Consider the following 20,871-nt stretch of genomic DNA (forward strand, 5'->3'; position numbering starts at 1 on the left):
CAACAATAAACACCTTTGACATTCACCATTTGTCTGTTATTTTTTCAGGTCATTTTATTTTAAAGTTAAGTAAAAGTAAATGAACAGAACCTAGAATTTGAAGCTGCTAATAGCACTAACAATTGAGCTAAATGAGCTTATAATGCATAGTTTGGTGAACAGATTCTCTTAGGGTTAAAAAACCTTAAATGTAGTAGCTGGCATGGCACAGTATTTTAAGTAAACATTTTTGAATGGAAGCTCATTAATTTTGGCATAGCCAACTACGTTCTTTTAGGTAACGTTGCTTAAAATTCCTAGTGGAATTTGCTTACAAAGTGGGTCGCAAAAATGATGCACTATATTTTTAAGCAAATCCAGCACATTATTTTTTTTTCAGTGCATGATTAAATTGATGACATCGCTTAATCTTTTCTGTGTAGTTATATCCAACATTGCAGCACTCAAAAAAGATTTTAGCCTATCGTTTATTTATTTATTTATTAGATTTACGCATTTCTATTTCGTATCAAAATTCCATCAAATTAAATTCATTCATGTTTTATATCGTGGATCTAACCCCAATCAAAATATAAGTATAGGCCTACTTATGTAGCAATGTAGCATTTTTTTCATGGAGAATGGTTGAACCGCGTTATTTGTTTAAGAAGTGGTTGATCTTTCTTTTAATCTGTCCCTTTTAATGTAGGCTAATGTGAACCACACAACATCGTATATGGACAGGGGTGCTTCATCCCAGCTACACTACTGCTATATCCCATCCGTTGCTCAGAATTCCATAAATCGAAACTGGTTTGCTCAACTGGATATTGTAGAGCGGTGAGGAGTGCGCGTCAGTGCTACTCGGGCAGTCCTCAGACGCGCATGCTGGAGCGCAGAGAACGAGAACGAGAACGCAGCGCTCCGTCTGGACGCGTAGCCTACTGCCGATTTTCAGAGCTTTTAATGTCTGTTTGATCCACTTCTGTATATCTGTTTTTGAGGTAGCGTTGCACAGTTATATTTAGGCTTCGTCTCACTCTCAACTGAAGACCGGAGAGTCATTTGCAGCGTTGAGGAGAAACGCGCATCTCTAAGGATGAAAGCGCCGGCAGAATGCTGCAAAACTGATCGATTAATTGATTGATAGATTAGTTGATGATTAGTTAATTGCTCTCATTGATGAAAACTGCAGAAATGAATGGACCTCTATCAAAATCCGAGCGCAGAAACATGGACACATGTTTGAGGAGATTAAGACAGGAACTGGTATGTGATATCAACATTATGATTTCTTTCAATAGGCTATTTTACTTTATAGTATTTCGGTTGTCATGAAGATTTTGAAGGCTTTTTCTTTAAATATGCAGTTTCATCACTATATCATATTATTCATTCATAATACACATCTGAAAGATTTGCATATAGACTACATACAGTAAGTGTAATTAATGCATTTTGATAGCTTGCATGTTTTTTTATTTTATTTTATTGTATTTTTTTTTTTTTTTAAAGTGCATCACATTCATTATTCAGTCGAATGACGTGTCATCTCTTCCATATGTTTTGCAGATCTGATTAGTGTAGCCCAATAAAGACAATATGATAAGATTGCATGTATAAGATTATAAATGCAGTGAATACTTTTGGATCTTTTAGTGTTTAAACAATGAAAGTATGGTTTATTTGAATTATTTTGAGACTTAACACTTTAAAAATTTTGTAATGTAACCTAAAATTTTGAAGTCATATCACAAACACTTTTCATAGAGAGCTTGGCCTCACATTTGAGGCTTTGAACACAGGCTTAAAGGGATAGTTCACCCATCATTTACTCACCCTCATGCCATCCCAGATGTGTATGACTTTCTTTATTCTGCTGAACACAAACAATGATTTTTATGAGAATGTCTCAGCTCTGTAGGTCAGTAAAATGCAAGTGAATGGTGGCCAGAACTTTGAAGGTCCAAAAAGCACATAAATGCAGCATACAAGTAATCCATATGACTCCAGTAGTTAAGACAGGTGGAAGTGAGAAACAGTTTTTATACAGTTTAAGTTAAGTATTAACACGGTTATATTGAAACAGTATAACAATTTTTAAGCCCTTTTTTCCCTATAAATTCTACTTCCTGTCCAGTAGGTTGGCGATATGCACGAAGAATGCAAATCGGCAAAAACAAAAGAAGAAGAACTCTTATGAGAGATTAGTGCTAAGGAGGGCTTGAAAGTGGAGATTTATAGATTTAAATATTGTTCTGTTTTTCACCCACAACTATCATATAGCTTCTGAAGTCATGGATTTAACCACTGGAGTCATATGGATTACTTTTATGCTGCCTTGATATGCTTTTTGGACCTTCAAATTTCTGCCCACCATTCACTTGCATTAAAAGGAACTACAGAGCTGAAATATACTTCTAAAAATCTTTCTTTGTGTTCTGCAGAAGAAAGAAAGTCACACACATCTGGGATGGCATGAAATGAGAGAATTTTCATTTTTGGGTGAACAATCCCTTTAAAAATGTAGGCCACACATGTGCAGAACCCACAAGATGACTCAACCAGTGTCATCAGAATCTTGGTATGTGCAGGTGTGATGATTTCAGTTGACTTTGGGAAACTTCTCGTCTTACACTGGATGAATTCCTGGCACTTCTATAGAGAGCTCTCAATCTGTCATTTTCAAAAACAAGACTGGTTCAATTTCAGGATTATGTATGCATGCCATGGAGAGGTTACATACTTGGTGTAACGTCAGGCTTAGAGCGTTAATGTAAAATGTGGTTAGTCAAGACAAACGTTTGATGTTCGTTTTATTTCGCAACAAGCTTTTAATGCAGTTTACATGATGATCCTGGAAAATTGCTAGTGAGAAAAAATAAATAATAAATGGCAATTTTTTTCTGAAGGTGTGAGAAAGGAACTGCTTATTAGAAAGTGTGTGACAAATCCTTTGGCAGTGGTTTAAAGGATTCTTCTGAAAGGCTATAAACACTTTCTGGAACCATCTTCAAAGAGGAGGTAGCGATGTTAGCCTCGGGACACCAGACACGGTTCTCAGCTGCTCTACACAAGAGCTCTGCAGCTTCAGGAGAGAGCACCAAATTAGCCACATGTCTGCTGAATGGCCTCAGATCAAGGTGTTGTGGTGTGATGTGACTGCCATACCCCAGTGCGCTTACACAGAAAGGGGTTTATGAGGATCCTGTGTTCAGCCACATTTGTAAATAGAGAAAAGCACACAGCCCCCTGTTCAGCTGCCTGAGAAGCACAGGCTGTCACTGTGGCTTTAGATATGCTGTCTCTGCCAGAGACGCCACATGTCTGTCTGATACCATTTGGGCAATGTGGTGGTACATTTTCTTTGAAAGACTAGAGTAGTGTGTTTATTTTGCAATTTTGCATTTCTTTTTTAGCAGTTACAAATGATAGAAGACACATTTGACATATTATGATAGAACTTTACAAATTCATATTATGAATTATTATATTTTATATGCTTTACTTTATTGGCTTTCATTTATTTTGATAGGTATTTCCTTATATTACACACAAAAATGATTATAAATGTAATTAAACTTAATTCATTTACGTAATGTATTATAAATAAACCATCGTTTTTCATACCAGTGTTTTCATGCTCATAAGCATGAATACGCTGATATGAAAAACTTATGGTTGATATTGCTGGTTTATATCAATGGTTATAGCCGATGGTTTTAATTTGGTAAATAATTGGCCGATACATTGGTGCATCCCTACAGATATTTTAATAATTTATTTTGGCTTTAGTACAATAGCAGTTAATTATTTTTATTGTTTTTATAATATCACAATTATTCTTAATTTTTCTCTGGTCTTTATACACAAAAATATATAGCGACCTTAATATATTTTAGGAGGGGTCCCTCGAAAGGTGATTGTCATATTTGGGGGTCCTTGGCATCAGAAAGTTTTAAAACCTCTGGATTAGATAGTATAAATATAATATAGCTTTAGAAGTAAAAAATGTTTTGTTTTATTTCCATATCATTGAACATAAGCCTATCATTGGCATACAGTCCACTTCAATCCATTTTACAATTGAGTTTGTCAGTCTGTCCAAGGGAGACTTGAGAGATGTTAAGTCTCACATTTATATAATTTTTTTTTTTTTTTTTTTGGTATATGGTATGTCAAATCGATGCTTTTGGAGCATTTAACTATGGTTCTGTCACGTCTTATTTTCATTGATTTTCAGCATCTCATGCAATAAACGCTGCGTTTTTAGGACGTTGTGTCAAAACATAGACTGAAACTTCTCGATTTATCCAGCTGTACTTGAACGCAAGAGCGTATGCTGCCGATCTGAGGCTGCCTGTTCTCAGTAAGTGTACCTGTATTGCTGGACTGCCCCCGTTGACTGCTACTTGAAAAAGTTGGTACTTCAAGCTTGAATTAATCTGCTGGTAAGAGAATTCCTTTTACGGACTCTATGTGAGGTCAGGGGGCATGATTAATTGCTGTAATTTTTTTAAAAATTTTTTTTACAATTAATCACACTAAATTAACACATTAAATCAACAGCCCTACTAATTTTATCAAATGAATCCATGCACTCCTGTGACCACACATCAATTAATAAAGCAAGTTGTGGTATTACTCAGCAATTGTAGACATCTAAACTCCACTTCCCGGAGTAACATAATAAGCCTTAATAACAAGTTCTCATCTTGACATGTTTGAGGCATGTCCCGCTCTATCACATTCCTCAATGTTTGTACATTGCTCTCATGTGTAAATATCCTAAAGCTATCCTGCCCACAGTAGTATAGTAAATACATCTACTGCGGTATAAATGGTATAGCAAAATCTCTATGGGGATTTGAGAATAGGTCAAGAGTTTTATTTTGGGGAAAATATGAACGTGTACATTATAGTAATTACATTATAGTAATTATAATCAATGTATTATGTAATCTTTGCATTGAATTTTCATTTCAGATATAGATGCATCACGATGCATACTGCTTGTTATTAAGTAATGCTGATCTAATAAGATACATATAGCAAATTCTTTCACCTGTTGAAATTCCAACTGTAATGACCTGCTAATTGAATGCTGTCTGTCAGACACAAGTGTGAACACTCGTAAGGGTCAAGAAGGTCATTCTGTGTTTGGCAATGAGAGGTCACTCAGCAGTGTGAACTCTGACCTGATCTGGTTCTCTGGCTATTTTAGGCACAGTTAGTAGATGGGTGAAGCAATAGGCTTTTAAATCGCCTATTTACATCACCAAAGGTTCACCAAAAAATGAAAATTATTTTATAATTCACTCACCATCATGTCCTTTCAAACCCATTTACTGTATATACTGTTTCTGTGCACAAAAGGAGAATGTTTAAAGAAATCTCACCCAGCTATTTTCATACAACAACAATGAAGTGATTATTAGATCGTTATTTAATTAAAATCTTCCTCTCGCTGTAGCTCTGATATCGTATTCTCCATTGCGCATATTCAAACTGCCGCGTTTCGTTTGGTTATGACAAAAGCGAGAACCGATTGAATTTTGGTGTCAAACCTGGTGTGACACATCAAGGTGCCATTTTCTTATCTGAACGTGATCTGAGATGATATTCTTCTCACCACAATTGTACATAGCAGTTATCTGAGTTACCGTAGACTTTGTCAGTTCAAACCAGTCTGGCCATTCTCGGTTTACCTCTCACATCAACAAGGCATTTCCATCGACAGAACTGCCCCTCACTGGATGTTTTTGTTTTTGGCACCATTCGGAGTAAATTCTAGAGACTGTTGTGCTTGAAAATCCCAGGAGATCAGCAGTTACAGAAATACTCAAACCAGCCCATCTGGCACCAACAATCATGCCACGGTCCAAATCACTGAGATCAAATTCTTTCCCCATTCTGATGGTTGATGTGAACATTAACTGAAGCTCCTGACCCATATCTGAATGATTTAATGCACTGTACCACACACGATTGGCTGATTAGATAATCGCATGGATGATTGTTGGATTGATTTTTCTAGACGAGCTGGTTTGAGAATGCTATTCTGAGATGCGGGTTGGTGCTGGTTTGGCGGCATGAGGGGGACCTACACAATATTAGGCAGGTGGTTTTAATGTTGTGGCTGATCGGTGTATATATTGCACACATGTTATTGGGACTACTTTAAAGAAGTATGTTTTTTTGTTTTTTTTTGGAGCTTCACAGCTGTGGTCACTATGAATTAATGAAAAGATCTGCGTAAAAAATCTTCAAAAAAAAATAACCTTTGGCTTTCCACATTAAAAGTAACAGCATGCAGGCTTGGAACAACATGATGGTGAGTAAAAGATGGTAGAAAGGAAAGGTGAACTATTCCTTAAATAAGGAAGCAATATAAAGGACTGTGTGTTTGTTACTTTGCATTTGGTGGTCAAATTAAGGAGCAGTCAACTTTTAGCATAAAAAATGAAAGCAATTTTGTGAAACCTGTGAGGCGGAGGCGCTGAGTCCTGAATACAGAGTTTTTTGTTTTGGTTCGAGCAGAAGAATAGAGCAGATACTGTATCAGCTCATTCAGTCAGTGGATTCATTCTTCAGGCAGCCCTTCCTTCCCCTCAGCTAAAATTGTCCTGGGCTTTGGTGGCAGCTGTAGGGCTGACGCTGGTGATCGCAGTTCTGATCTCTCATGCATCAGTGCTACAGTTTGCTGTTTGCCTGGCCAAACTCATATAAAGCAATTTGTTAGCAACTGTTTCAGCTTGTATACTCTTTTAGACAGATCAGTTGCTTTTTCTATTTTGGTTTGAGGCTTATCTGAGAGATTTGCATCCAATTGAGCCTATAGATGAAGAATGTATAGATTAACATGAAAAGATAGCTGAATACTTGATCCTTTTTTGTTGCCTGAGCTCAAATGGAATCTGCAGACTTTCTTTTTGCATTTTCTGCAGAATTGTGCGGAATGGATGGATGTTACATGGTAAAATGTGTTAGCTGAGCTGAGAGTTCTTCACTCTTATTGTTAAGTATTTTATAAATGAACATGCAAGGGGTGGGTGATGTTTAGAATCAGACATATTGTAAGGGGAGGAGATAGACAACTCATATATATATATGAATAGGAGAAATTATAACACTAAATATGGTGGCTGTAGTCCCACTTTACAGTAAAAAAGTGCCATTCACGTTTTTGATGAAAGCATCGCAATGCTCAGTACAGCGGCTGTAGGGATGGAAGACCTGCCTTACAGTTAAAAGAGCCAATTGCCAATTTGTAAACACCAGAATATTTTTGCACATTAGCTAGAAAAAGTCTTAAAGAATAGCTTTGTTTTATTTCTGTTTGTTTTTTTTTTCTTTCCTTTTAGTTTCCTTTTCATTTGCATGTGTTATAATGGGTGGCGATCCTGCACTGGCATTTGTTATGATGAGGGGTTGATGCTCCAGCTTGCTCTTCCTTTCAGTGAAATCACAAATGTGATATATATCATAAGCTACACCAAAAAGTCAAAGCTTACAAATAGATGCTGATCCACTAATTTCTCCACTCACTTACTCACAAAATCAGACAGAGGCAAATGTTAGGATGAGGTTATCAAATTAAATTTATTAAATTCATTGGAGCACTTGGAATTGGACAGCAACAATGACATTTATAATTTAGAATAGAAAGTTATTTTTTTCATTTCAGTTTTGACTTGAAAATGAGCAAATACTGTACTTTAGACCTAATCTCTGGACCAATATATCACATAGACTATTTGTTTAACAAAACAGTAAAAAAATATATTTGAAATTGTTTGTGCATAATTAATATTCATGAGCTTTGCAATTTCATGAGCTCACAGCCTGCATGTCTGTGATAATTATTTACTCACCCTCATGTCATTCCAAACCCATATGACTTTCTTTCTTCTGTGGAACACAAAAGCTGAACTTTTGAAGAATATCCTGGCCACTCATTTCCATATAATAAAAGTGAATAATGACTAAGGCTGTCCACTCTAAAATTACAAAAAGCACCATAAAAGTCTCATAAAATTAGTTCATATGACTCATGCACTATTTTCCAAGTCTTATGAAAATTTCTCCTTTTTGTTTTCCATTGAAGAAGGAAAGTAATACAGGGTTGGAACAACATAATGGAAAATAATGATATAGTAAATTATGTTAGAAGTAAATGAGGATAGATTTTTCATTTTTTGGGTGAACATCCCCTTTGTCTGTGCAGTAGTCCCACAATAAAATACTAGACACTGAGCTCTGACAGGAAACTGTCAATTAGAGGATCCCAATTCTGGACCTCTGAACTGCCACACACACACACACACACACACACACACACACACACACACACACACACACACACACACACACACACACACACACACACACACACACACACACACACACAGGCTACAGAGCACTCTGTATCCTTTTAGACACAGATCACATTGCTACTCTAGACGTACACTGCACAGCATTCATATTTAATGAGGGCTACCCGGCTACTGGGAAAGAAATGCACTACTCATAGAGCTTAATGCAGAGTTTGATCATCTCTGCTGTATTACTTCCAGCACCCAGAATGCATAGCCTGAAAGGCTTTATTCTTGGCTATGAAACAGGACTGTGACCCTACAGTCTTTTATAAGTGCTCTTAATGGACCAAGTTGTTTGGACACATTAAGATCTGCAGGTGTTTGTGTATCTATATGTGGGTTGGTTTTGTGTTTGTTTCTTTAAGACCTGATGAAAGACATGCATGTAGGCCATAATGCCTGTCTTGTATTAAGTACACAAACATTTTGTTGCACCTGTTTAAAATTTTATTTAAGCAAACATTTAAACAAGAGTGTCTGCACAAAACACATATTAAGAGGCTTTTCCATACATCATATGTCTGAGGGGTGACGAGAATTGATGTCAGTGATGTCAAAGTTGGTTGCCATGTTGATGCACCATTTTTGAATCAACACAATTGTGATTGTGATTTCTGAGCCACAAAGAAGGGCAAGATTTTCAATGAATAACGGCTTAAATTCCAGTCTGTTCCTCACACAAAGCTGTGACTTCAGAGGAATTGGAATATATCACATGAGTTATATGGGCTTCTTTAATTGTGGTTTCACCATGGTCACCATCCACTGTCACATGGAAAAAATAACAGTATGGTTTTGGAATGACATGAGAGTGACAGAAGAACTTTCATTTCTTTGGGTGAACTATTGCTTTATTGATAGAAGAATATGATAGTGGTGTCTTTAGGCAAGTCATGATCTACTCTACTTTTCACTGGTACAAAAGACTGTTCCTGTTAACTTACTTCGATGTATTTTCCTACCCACTGGCTGACATTTACATCTCAATTAGTGTGCTTTTGGAGGCGTTTTTTGAGCTTAATGAAGTGTTCAGGCTATTTAAGGGGTGTCGGATCAGGGGTAATGACAGACCTGAGTAACAGGGGCCCTCGCTGTAGGGGGGCCCAGTGAAAGGTAATATTGATATTCCATGATATTATCATGAAACCGTTTTATATATATATATATATATATATATATATATATATATATATATATATATATATATAGTAATAACATTCTAGGAATAAAACATTGCAAGACTCAGTTTTCCATCAAAAAAATTGGGAGTTTCCCCCAATTTGACCTGTCTCCTCCCATGTTAGTGTCCACCCTCCCCAACCCTATCGAAAATGAAAGTGGTCTGTCCTCAAGTTCAGTTAGCGCGGAGCGTGCGCTGCAAACTGAGTACATGTCAGGTAATACTACAGAAATGTAATTCCAAAACCAAAATCTAAGTTTAAAAACAGAAATGAGTGGAGAAAGAGCGAGAGGTAGCAGACAATTTGAGTTTCTTACAAAAGAAAGGACAGTCATATGTGTCATAGCTACTTACGTAAATATTTGTTAGATATCCATGTAAACCGGGTCCAAAATTAACACTCAACATGCGCCAAATGCAATAAAAAATTGACATTGGTGACTAAACAAAACTGAATAATTCACCTGTTATGATTTACTTTTGAATTGTGAGAACAATAATCTGACCCTTGTTAAATAAAATGACGTGCATGAATCAAACTCTTTGTTAAAGGAAAGATCTGCCGCCACTCACACATCTTCAAACATCCTACAGATGTTGTCAGATGTCTTATCAGATGTATATATACAGTATGATGCCTAAAGTTTTTTTTTCCTCCAGAACTCCATGAGATACATATTCCTCACATAAAGCCACCAAAAGAATAAGTGAGCAACAAAATCATGATAATGTATCTTATTTAATTTCAATGTTTCCCCTGTATGCATTTTTCAGCGGCTCTGCACCACTGCTGAATTATGAGCACTGCTGTTGGGATTTCACGTTCATTTAATATTCTTGACGCAACATAACCCTTGCCAGCACCAGTCAGCTGTGTGCTTTCTACATTGCGAAAGAGACCCCACCACATACACACACACACACACACAAATACACGCACCTACTCACAGTGACGTCACCATATAACAACACGTGTCAAACTTGCAACACGTTGCAGTACACGACTGCATTTCAAGTGGCCCTAACCCTAATTGATTAGCCGGTCTAATTCTGACCGAATAATCACCCTTATTTAAAGTCTGTTATTTATCAAATGTAGTAAATGTAATATTTTTCTTGCATGATTAGTTCTAAGTAATACATGACACAATTGACCTAAAGGGGATGGTAAGGGGGGGATGGTGGTTTTACAAGGGGGATGCTTTTTAGTATTTCTTGCAACAAGGGGGATGGCATTCCCTCGCATCCCCCTCAACTCAAGCCCTGCATATTATATATACACTATATTGCCAAAAGTATTCGCTCACCCATCCAAATAATTGAATTCAGGTGTTCCAATCACTTCCATTGCCACAGGTGTATAAAATGAAGCACCTAGGCATGCAGACTGCTTCTACAAACATTGTGAAAGAATGGGCCGCTCTCAGGAGCTCAGTGAATTCCAGCGTGGTACTGTGATAGGATGCCACCTGTGCAACAAGTACAGACCTCCAAAGTTCATGTGGCCTTCAGATTAGCTCAAGAACAGTGCATAGAGAGCTTCATGGAATGGGTTTCCATGGCCGAGCAGCTGCATCCAAGCCATACATCACCAAGTGCAATGCAAAGCATCGGATGCAGTGGTGTAAAGCACGCCGCCACTGGACTCTAGAGCAGTGGAGACGCGTTCTCTGGAATGACGAATCACGCTTCTCCATCTGGCAATCTGATGGATGAGTCTGGGTTTGGCGGTTGCCAGGAGAACAGTACTTGTCTGACTGCATTGTGCCAACTGTGAAGTTTGGTGGAGGGGGGATTATGGTGTGGGGTTGTTTTTCAGGAGCTGGGCTTGGCCCCTTAGTTCCAGTGAAAGGAACTCTGAATGTTTCAGCATACCAAGAGATTTTGGGCAATTCCATGCTCCCAACTTTGTGGGAACAGTTTGGGGATGGCCCCTTCCTGTTCCAACATGACTGCGCACCAGTGCACAAAGCAAGGTCCATAAAGACATGGATGAGCGAGTTTGGTGTGGAAGAACTTGACTGGCCTGCACAGAGTCCTGACCTCAACCCGATAGAGCACCTTTGGGATGAATTAGAGCGAAGACTGCGAGCCAGGCCTTCTCGTCCAACATCAGTGTCTGACCTCACAAATGCGCTTCTGGAAGAATGGTCAAAAATTCCCATAAACACACTCCTAAACCTTATGGAGAGTCCCAGAAGAGTTGAAGCTGTTATAGCTGCAAAGGGTGGGCCGACATCATATTAAACCCTATGGATTAAGAATGGGATGTCACTTAAGTTCATATGCATCTAAAGGCAGATGAGCGAATACTTTTGGCAATATAGTATGTATATATATATATATTAATATATATATATATATATATATGCTGGTTGGTGCTGTTTTGGCAGCACAAGGGGAACTGCACAATATTAGGCAGGTGGTTTTAATGTTGTGGCTGATTGGTGTATATATTAGACTGCACTCAAATTGTTTAGGGGGCCCTAAAATAGTTCTGTGCCTAGGGCCCAATATTTTGTGCTACACCCCGATTAACACTGTGGAACTCATTTCTAAGAGCATCACTGAGGGACGTGGACTGTAAAACAAATAATGACATATGACAAGTATTTTGCTCGAAATGTCATGTGATGTGAGATGAAAATTAATATACTTTTTTGGGATGTTTTTGTGATTTTCCATTACATTTAAAAGTTCCACATAGTACTGTATATTCATTTAATTGTGATCATCCACACTTCATCAGTATTTTGAAAGTTTAGCTTTAAGCTAATAAATAATGGGAGAGAGAAAAGAAATAGGAGATAGAGCAGGTTTGCATGTCAGCCCTAAAATTCTAAATATCCATTAGTAAATCATTTACTCCAAGCACAGAGCATATCTGAATCTAAAATGATGTTTATCACAAACCCAGTTTACCACAGAAAAAAGCAATGAATTATTAAAGTGCAATCACTCTAAAAGCCCAATGGAAGTCATCTGTGATGGCAGAGTGAAGTGGTTCGTGTGATAATGCCCTCAGGATTTTCCAAGCAAACAGTAATTATGTCTCGTTACTCGGCTCATAAAGATGTCCCATTATCCAAAATTAATTAAATACATATAGCTTGAGGGAAACACTAAATATAGACAAACTGATTGTTCTTAAAGGAATGGTCCACCCAAACATGTTTATCCTCATGTCATCCCAAACCCCTATTATGTTTTTCTGTGGAACACAAAAGGGGAAATTTTTGAAAGATTTGAAAGCTTGTGACCTCAGTTTTATAAGGTTCTACATAGCATTTTAATAATAATTATATATAATATATATATATTAAAAAAAACGGGTTATGCACACCTAGTCAGCGAAGGACATTTCGTGCTCTTCTATTGTTATTTTAATTCTTTTTCAAAATGATGCCTCTTATATTTTAAAATCTATCTGTGCCTGATAGCCAGAGTGGAAGAAATTTTAAGCCTTATATAAAAAAAACAACCCGATCTCATAGAATTACATTACAATTACCACATAACGAATTTTTTGCTAAATGAGTTTTGCATGGCTTGTGCGTATTGTGGCAGTTTCTTGCTGAGATAAACACTACAACAGGCGCTACAACAACTCAAATCATGAGAAAATTGGCTGATTATCAGTCCAGACACACTTATGTTTCACTCTGTTTCTCACACAATGCTATCTTATGACATCTAAACACTTTTACTATTCAGTAGCACATGACTTTTAAGTCAGTACATTTTAACATTTGAATTACATAACCAACAGCATTTACAGGCTTATTCAATTGCAATAAAGTTGCACGGTAGCTCAACCGAGTCCAGCATACGAGTCCAGCAGAGCACACAATTCGACAGTGTCATAGAAGCACCAAAAAAGTACGTGGTTGTTTTAGCAATTGTGGTTAAGAGTGCTTTAAACACTTTGTAAGTTAGTTTAAACAAAAATTATCACCACAGTCCACTTAAGCATTACATTCTGAGCATCTGTTACTGTATACTTCTGTTATCAAATTGTATTGTCATCAGATATTTAATAAAAATGGTGTTGTATTTGTTAGTTTCCATGTCCTCTTTGTGGCTTTTTGTGAACCCCCAAGTCATATCTACTGTATGTGAAATGTTGTCATATAAACATATGGCAGTGGCCCCTCCCTGCTTTTACAACTCTCATCCATTCTTTGACAATCAATCATGCTTGAATGAAGTGGCCCCTTTTTCAAGGATTAAAGTCTAGTCTTGTCTGATTGGGTGCCAGGGCTGCAGAGGGTCTTCCATTGGCAGAAAGTTAAATATGGGGCAGCAGACTTGCCCTTTGAAAGGTGATAGGGGTGAGAGAGGAGAGGAGAGGAGAGGAGAGGAGAGGGACTGAGGTGGCAGAAGTCAGGGAAACCCCTCTCTGAAAGCTGATTCCAGGTAAGCTGATAGCTCTTAATGTTTGTATGGTTGTGTATTCATGTGGAGGCTTGACAGCCAAATGATCTGAGGGTTAGTTTTTACACAGGCAATCTGTGAATATTTGCACACTCCTGTTCTTAGATAATGACATAACTTGCTAATGTGTGCATGGCAAATCAGTGCAGGTTGTTAGCTGTTGTAATGAGGGTATCGCATGCATGTGATGTTCATGGTGTCTTGCTGAAACAATTATGATTTGTTTTGTAAATGGACAAAAGTTTTGATGGATGCTTCAAACGTTACAGTATTTTGGTAAACAAAGACTATTGGCAATCAGTGGCTGGAGTTTAGCAAACCATAATACGGCAGCTTCTAACCACCTAATTCAGAGGTGCAAAGTTGAGTCTGAGACGTGGACTTGAGTCACAATTAAGTCACAAATAAATTGTCTTGAGACTCGACTTAAATGCTTAATTATCTTTTTCTTGGACTCCAAATTAGAGACTTATGAACAACAAAATACAATATCTCAAATGTATTGGTTGTCGTGTATAGAAAACTAATACCAAAACAGATTTGATAAATGACTGAAGTTCGTCTTTGACTTGAGATTTGAACTCTTTATCAAAAATTTGTACTTATATTGAGTCCTTTGCATCCTTTGACTTAGTCAACTTTCACTTGGTATTGCATCTCACTGTCTGTGCCAGTGCACTGTACATGTCTGGGCAAGACTCAGTTTGGGGACTGTTACACTAGAAGGGGAAACGGTAAGGTCACATGACTGCTGCTCTCAGTGTCATGTGGGAGTGTGACAGGCCTGGCCCACCGCTGCCTAAGGAACATTTCTCCCTGAGACACAGGCCATATGGAGCCCCTGACAATCACTTAAGTACAGATTGTCTGATGGACAGTAAATACACAAAGGGAAAGATACATCAAGATACAATGTGCAATGAATGAACCGCCCAAGTAGGTAAGCTCCGCAAAAACTGCTTGAGGGGTCACATGATGTTCTGGGTACACGCGCAAATACACCGTTGTCAGCGCTCTTAAGAGTGGTTCACTTTAGAGGTCCACCGGGTTCGGGTCAGTTTTTCAAGTAGGACTTTGGTTTCGGTTTGTAATTTATGAAAAAATATACAGGACTTCCAAACTTGTTTCACTCATGAGTTAGGGGCCATTCACACCAAATGCATTTTTGCATGCGTCTGCTGTGTTTTTCCATTGTTTTACTATGTAAACACGTGCTGGACGAACGTCCTTGACTGCTGCATCGTGTCTCACTGTTTCTTCAGTGTCTCATGCAGGTCCGGCACATTTTGAGACACTGTGTCAAGTTAAAAATAACTTCAGGTCTTAAAAACACACGTTGAGACACCTGCGTTCTGCTTCAATCGTTATGCTGTGTCTAGACTGTTTTTAGCACAGGTGTCACAAAGATTTAACGTTTTGAACAAGTTGAGGTTACAAAGAGTTGTTTAACATTATTCCAGATTATTCTGCACCAAGCAAAGTTTCAGCGTTTGATAAACGGCAATGTTTTTTCTTCTGATCTAGTGTGCTGAGGGGCTGCCATGCCTTGTATGTTTACTGTTACTCTTACAAATGTTGCCTACGATGCTTACATAAAATACAGCCTTTTGCAACATGATGAACAATACACTGCAGCATTAGAATATAATCTCCAGGTGAAAGTAAAGTAAATAAGACAGAAATATATTACTATTGTATACAACAAATCCTCAAACTAATAATAATAATACTGTATCATACTGTATTATAATGAAAAACTGGACAACAATGAATAATTGTTGGGTTATAATAATAATAAATAACAACTGAATTCCAAAATGTTAGCGAGTTAAGTAGTAGGTTTTGCACACCTTGTTCATAAAAAAAAAAAGAAAAAGTGTTTTGTAAAAATATATGTAGGTAAATATTGCTTTTTTTAATCACTGTATTGTCGAAAAACTTGGAAAATATGCATTAATTACTTGAATTAGAATTTTATTTAATTAAACATTTTGAATGTACAACTACAACGGCTGATAGGATGAATTTTAAATTATGATTTAAAATCAGTTTTATGTCATTTTTTAAGCAACATTTTCGAAATGGGATCCCCCGGTTTGGTCAGTTGCTTGTGGTCTCAGAAACGTAAACCCGCCCCTGGATTAGTCGTTAACATTTTTGGTTTATTTTCCCATAAGAAAAGTTTAATCTGCTAAAAGTTAAGTTAGTCAATGTTTAGGAGTATACTACATGACCTCAAATCTAACACACAGACTAAAATCCACAAAACTCTAATTTTGACTCCGTGGGGTCTTATTCAAGGGCACAACTGTAAAGGATTTTGGCTCTGTCATTGTGGGGGCCGAATAAAAAACTTCCATTAATGTTCTTATAAACAGGTGTCTAGACAATCTAACATGTTTATGGAAAGACCATAGAGCAGTGGTTCCCAAACCTGTTCCTGGAGGTGTGTTTGATTAGGGAGATAACCAAATTGTGTAGTGTTGGGGGGCCTCCAGGAACAGGGTTTGGAACCACTGCCCTAGAGAAAAGCAACATCACAAGCAGCTGTCACTTTGTCTTTAAAGAATTTGAGTATTTACTCTTCTGTTTCTGGTCTTACAATTCTAACTATTGTTGGTTTGTGTGTGTGTGTGTGTGTGTGGCTTTAGCTCTCTATGAAGGAGGCCGGTGATGGACTTCATGCTCAGATGAACAGTATGATGGGAGCACTGCAAGAACTGAAACTCCTTCAGGTTCAAACTGCACTTGAGCAACTAGAGATCTCAGCGAAGCCTGGAACAATGGCTCAAACAGCTGTAGAACTACCTAGCCTTAGCCCCGACCCAGACAACCAGAAAACCCAGCTTGCCTGGTCATCTGTTAAAGAAGAGCTGCACCTGTCCCAGCATCCCCATCACAGCAGCTTGGGGGCATCACCCTCATCCTTCAGCCTGGAGAGTGAGAGCATTCCTCTGCCCAGACAAATCTCAGGATACATAGCCCCGCAAGTGGAGTACTGTGGCCCAAAGTTGGGCCACCTTCCTGTACAAAACCATAACAACCAGCAGTATTTGTCAGAACCAGCACAGCTGGTACCTCAAGCCCAGGTGGACCTTTCTGGGATTCTCTACAGCCTATCCCGGGAGGGACCGTCACTTGACAGTGACTACACCGAGGACAGTATGGACGACTCCAGTGACTGGACGTCCTCACTCATGAGTCAGAGTCGCAATCGTCAGCCTCTTGTGCTGGGAGACAATGTCTTTGCTGACCTAGTAGGCAACTGGCTGGACCTTCCTGAACTAGAAAAAGACTGTCAGGGCCTCAACAGACCCGACTCTCCAGCCCATCCACTCAGACTCAGTCGCTCCCAGGAGCTCTGTAAAAGGTTCTCACTGACCACCAACATCTTCAAGAAGTTCCTACGTAGTGTACGACCCGATCGGGATAAACTGCTGAAGGAGAAGCCTGGCTGGATGCCACCAGATCACGATCCTGAGGCAGAACTCTTCAAGAGACCCAAGAAGGCAGCCAGCAAACCCAAGGGTGGATTTTACTTACCATTCTGGGCTGGAGGACAGCTTGGAAAGGGACGGTCATGTTCTCAGCTAACAGAGGAGAGGGGTCACATTCTAGGTCTGAACATTGACAGGAGTCAAACAGATCCTGTGGACAAAGTTCATCACTTATTTAACTATAATACAGCTGTTTGGGTTTAGAGGGGTACAAATGAAATAGTTTAGTCTTGAACCAGAAATTGTATAAGGCAAATTGTTTGATTTCACATAAACTATCAACATGACAAACATTTGGAACCCTCAGGGTATGCGAGCAGGTCTTCCTTTTAAATATGACTCTTTATAGCTGCACTTAAAATATTACCGTAAAAGTTAGAAAAGCCAAGATGTCCTCTATAGCTATGCATTTACATATTTCATCCACATAATGCCAAATGTTTCTTTAAAAAAAAACTGATTCCACTGTGTTGTCACTAAGTCACTGTGCATGTTTACTGGTTTCTCTGTGATGTTGTGTATTTAGTTTCCAAACACACATGAATCTTACCTTGTATTTGAGCACAGTGGCTTCTGTTGCCAGACTGTTGTATATTCAGGGACTTCACTTTCTATGTAAAATTAATCTACTCATGGCTCATAGCCCATAAATATCAAGACTATAATTTTTGTCAACAGACTTAGCACATGTTAGCTCCTGCTTATATTTTCCCAGAGGTTACACTATGCATGGAACACTAAAAGAGACCTACTATTATGTCATGTCCAGCCTTCTGTAAAAAGAACTTGCTGTCAAGCCATTTTAAATCAACTCTAATTTCCACTATTGACTTTACTTGCCTACAGTGGCCCCAAAAGTATTTGGAAACTGAACTCATACTTAAAAATGTACATACAAATTACATTTTACAGCATGTATTCTGTAATATGTAGTGGAATACATTTCAAAAGTAACCCTCCCAACCCTGTCAGTGTGTTACTGCATGATATTAAAGCACAACAAAGTCAGAAAAGACAAAGAAAGTGTGAAATAATACCGGTGCGCTGTTTCTCCCAGATGCGGTTCAAATGTAATCTAAGAACAAATGCAACATGTCAAGCACAATTATCCATTATTTTAGTGGATTGGCTATATTAAAGGACCTTCAAGTGTTCGTGCTTCTTTTCCGTCTTGATATCAGACACACTAAAGAAGATTCGTGAAGCTCTTGTGATTGTGTATGTATCCGCTTTTTTAAATTTTCCAATCGGATGGTTATTTCCTTTTAAAGCCGCTCGTAAATGGCAAAGTTTAAACTCTTGTTTTAGCACAGTGGTTGATTGACAGGTGAGGGGCAGTGCTTCACTGCTGCCGGGACGCATACAGGACGGATTAGCGTTTACACCTCAAATGTGATGTGGACACATGCATTTTTGACCACATTCGTATGTGGTTTCTGTGATCCAATCACAAAACGTTTTAGATCCCATTTAGACCTGTATTTAGGGCTGGCCACATGTTATCGGATCCCCTGAAACGCATCTTAATACCATGTGGAAACGGGGTCAAAATATCAAACCAAGTGGCAAACAAATGATGCTAGATATATTCTAAGGACTAACTTCACTTTTCGGAGCAATTTTTTTCAGTTACTTTTCACCAACTAGTGTCAAGGTGATTTTTGGTGGATGTATGCAGTCAGTTTTAGGTAGTTATGCTGTCTTTCTTTAAATTAAATGCCATTTAGCTTGATATGTTGTTATCTAATGCAACAAGAAACATACAGGTTTAAGTGTTACTTAAGTGTGATGGCAAATTGTCATCATAGATGTCACGATCTCATTAATCTTTTGTACAATGAGATTATAGAGCATCTCACAAGATTATAACACCTGAATATATATCTTACCTAAGCATAATCCTGCACAAACGTGATCTGTGGTCAAGAGTGGATTATGCTTCTATGTAAAGGAAGAGAAAGGTACCTACATAAGTGATTAGGGAGGAGGGGTGGGGAGAGAATTCCTGTCATTCAAATTATGAATCAAACCAGATTCTCAGCATGAACTGAATGATCCTGGTTCTAAATAAGAGCTCTCTGGACAGAGTCAATTTTACAGCATGATTCAACTGGATCAAAGTTCATTGTGTCTGCAGTAAATGTACAAGGTTTTCAGTTACAGTATATGAGTAGCAGTACATTAGAATGTGTCAGACACTTTTTATTTTTACTATTGTTTATTTATATAGTTATTGAACAGTTAAAAGCCTTTTACTGTCAGCATTTTGCATTGTAATTGATTTAAGAGATCTGCAAGAATGAGGAAGTTTTCATAAAGAACAGAACTTTGATTTGGTATATATGGTTTACATTTTCTAGCACAAATAGCAATACTTAGAGCTCACCACACTAATGTGATCATACTGTAAGAAATGACAACAGCACAAAAGTCTGTTTTCTGAAAGTAGAGGTGTAATTTTGCAGAGCAGAATATTAAGAAAAAGTTTATTTGAGAGGGCACCATAAAATATTTTGTAAAAAATTAATATAAATATTGTATGTTGTTTTCTTTTTGTATGGTTTAGTTGTTTATAATATCACTTATTTTGCTATGGAGGTTTACTGTGTAACCTAGAGTTAACAAAAATGAAATATTGTTTTATGAAAGTATTTCTGTTGTGCATTTTATGTAAACATTGTCTTCCTTGGTGCTTTCTTACATAGCTAGATCTCTAAAGACCACGTTTAACAAGAAATTATTATTAATATTATTATTATTATTATTATTTTAATTGCATTGACATGAAAAGTTTTAGGTGCCATTGCTGCTCATCTGGGCAATCAAGCCATAAAAACATCTCATAAAATACCACATAATTCACAATTTCCTTTTTCCTTGTCAGGCTTTACTGTGAGATTTCTGATAATGTGTTCCATGATGATAGTGGGTCTACTCCTCAGAAGCTTGTACATGTTACAGAATAAACATTTCTGTTATGCATTTTATTTAAACACTGACTTCCTTGGTGCTTGCATAGCTAGATCTCTATGTAGACCACATTTAACAATAAATTATTATTATTATTATTATTATTATTATTATTATTATTATTTAATTGTATTGACATGAAAAGTTTTAGGTGCCATTGTCGCTCATCTGGGCAATCAAGCCACAATCTAACATAATTCACAATTTCCTTTTTCCTTGTTATGTTTTACTGCAAGATTTCTGATAATGTGTTCCATGATGACAGTGGGTCTACTCCTCAGAAGCTTTACATGTTACGGAATAAAGAAAAACAAAAGATACATTTCCTTTTTCCTAAATACCTTTTACTCTTATTTTTTTAAGAAATGAACAGATCACAGACTGAAATTCCCTGAATTTTAAAGATCTGTATGGTTTAACTTGCTGAAACAGA

General features: G+C 37.6%; 1 protein-coding gene across 3 annotated transcripts; it reads left to right on the top strand.

Moving 5' to 3' along the window:
* The first annotated feature begins 861 nt into the window (after nt 1–861).
* LOC127425965 (PAK4-inhibitor INKA2-like) lies at nt 862–20,760 on the top strand. Of its 3 annotated transcripts, none has more exons than XM_051672353.1 (2): nt 862–1,248; nt 16,623–20,760. In XM_051672353.1, the coding sequence occupies exons 1-2, from the start codon at nt 1,162–1,164 to the stop codon at nt 17,670–17,672; spliced, it is 1,137 nt and encodes a 378-aa protein (XP_051528313.1). In that variant the 5' UTR covers nt 862–1,161; the 3' UTR covers nt 17,673–20,760. The 3 variants fall into 3 exon arrangements, with proteins under 3 accessions (XP_051528313.1, XP_051528314.1, XP_051528315.1); XM_051672354.1 differs by lacking the exon at nt 862–1,248 and adding an exon at nt 13,887–13,953; XM_051672355.1 differs by lacking the exon at nt 862–1,248 and adding an exon at nt 14,847–14,911.
* The last annotated feature ends 111 nt before the right edge of the window (nt 20,761–20,871 follow it).

This window comes from Myxocyprinus asiaticus, chromosome 35 (genome assembly GCF_019703515.2).
Source record: "Myxocyprinus asiaticus isolate MX2 ecotype Aquarium Trade chromosome 35, UBuf_Myxa_2, whole genome shotgun sequence".
Lineage (NCBI taxonomy): Eukaryota > Metazoa > Chordata > Actinopteri > Cypriniformes > Catostomidae > Myxocyprinus > Myxocyprinus asiaticus.

Coding starts and splice junctions, on each gene's coding strand:
- LOC127425965 (XM_051672353.1), top strand. CDS start 1,162: ATGAAAACTGCAGAAATGAATGGACCTCTATCAAAATCCGAGCGCAGA. Junction 1,249..16,622: donor GGAGATTAAGACAGGAACTG/GTATGTGATATC, acceptor GTGTGGCTTTAG/CTCTCTATGAAGGAGGCCGG.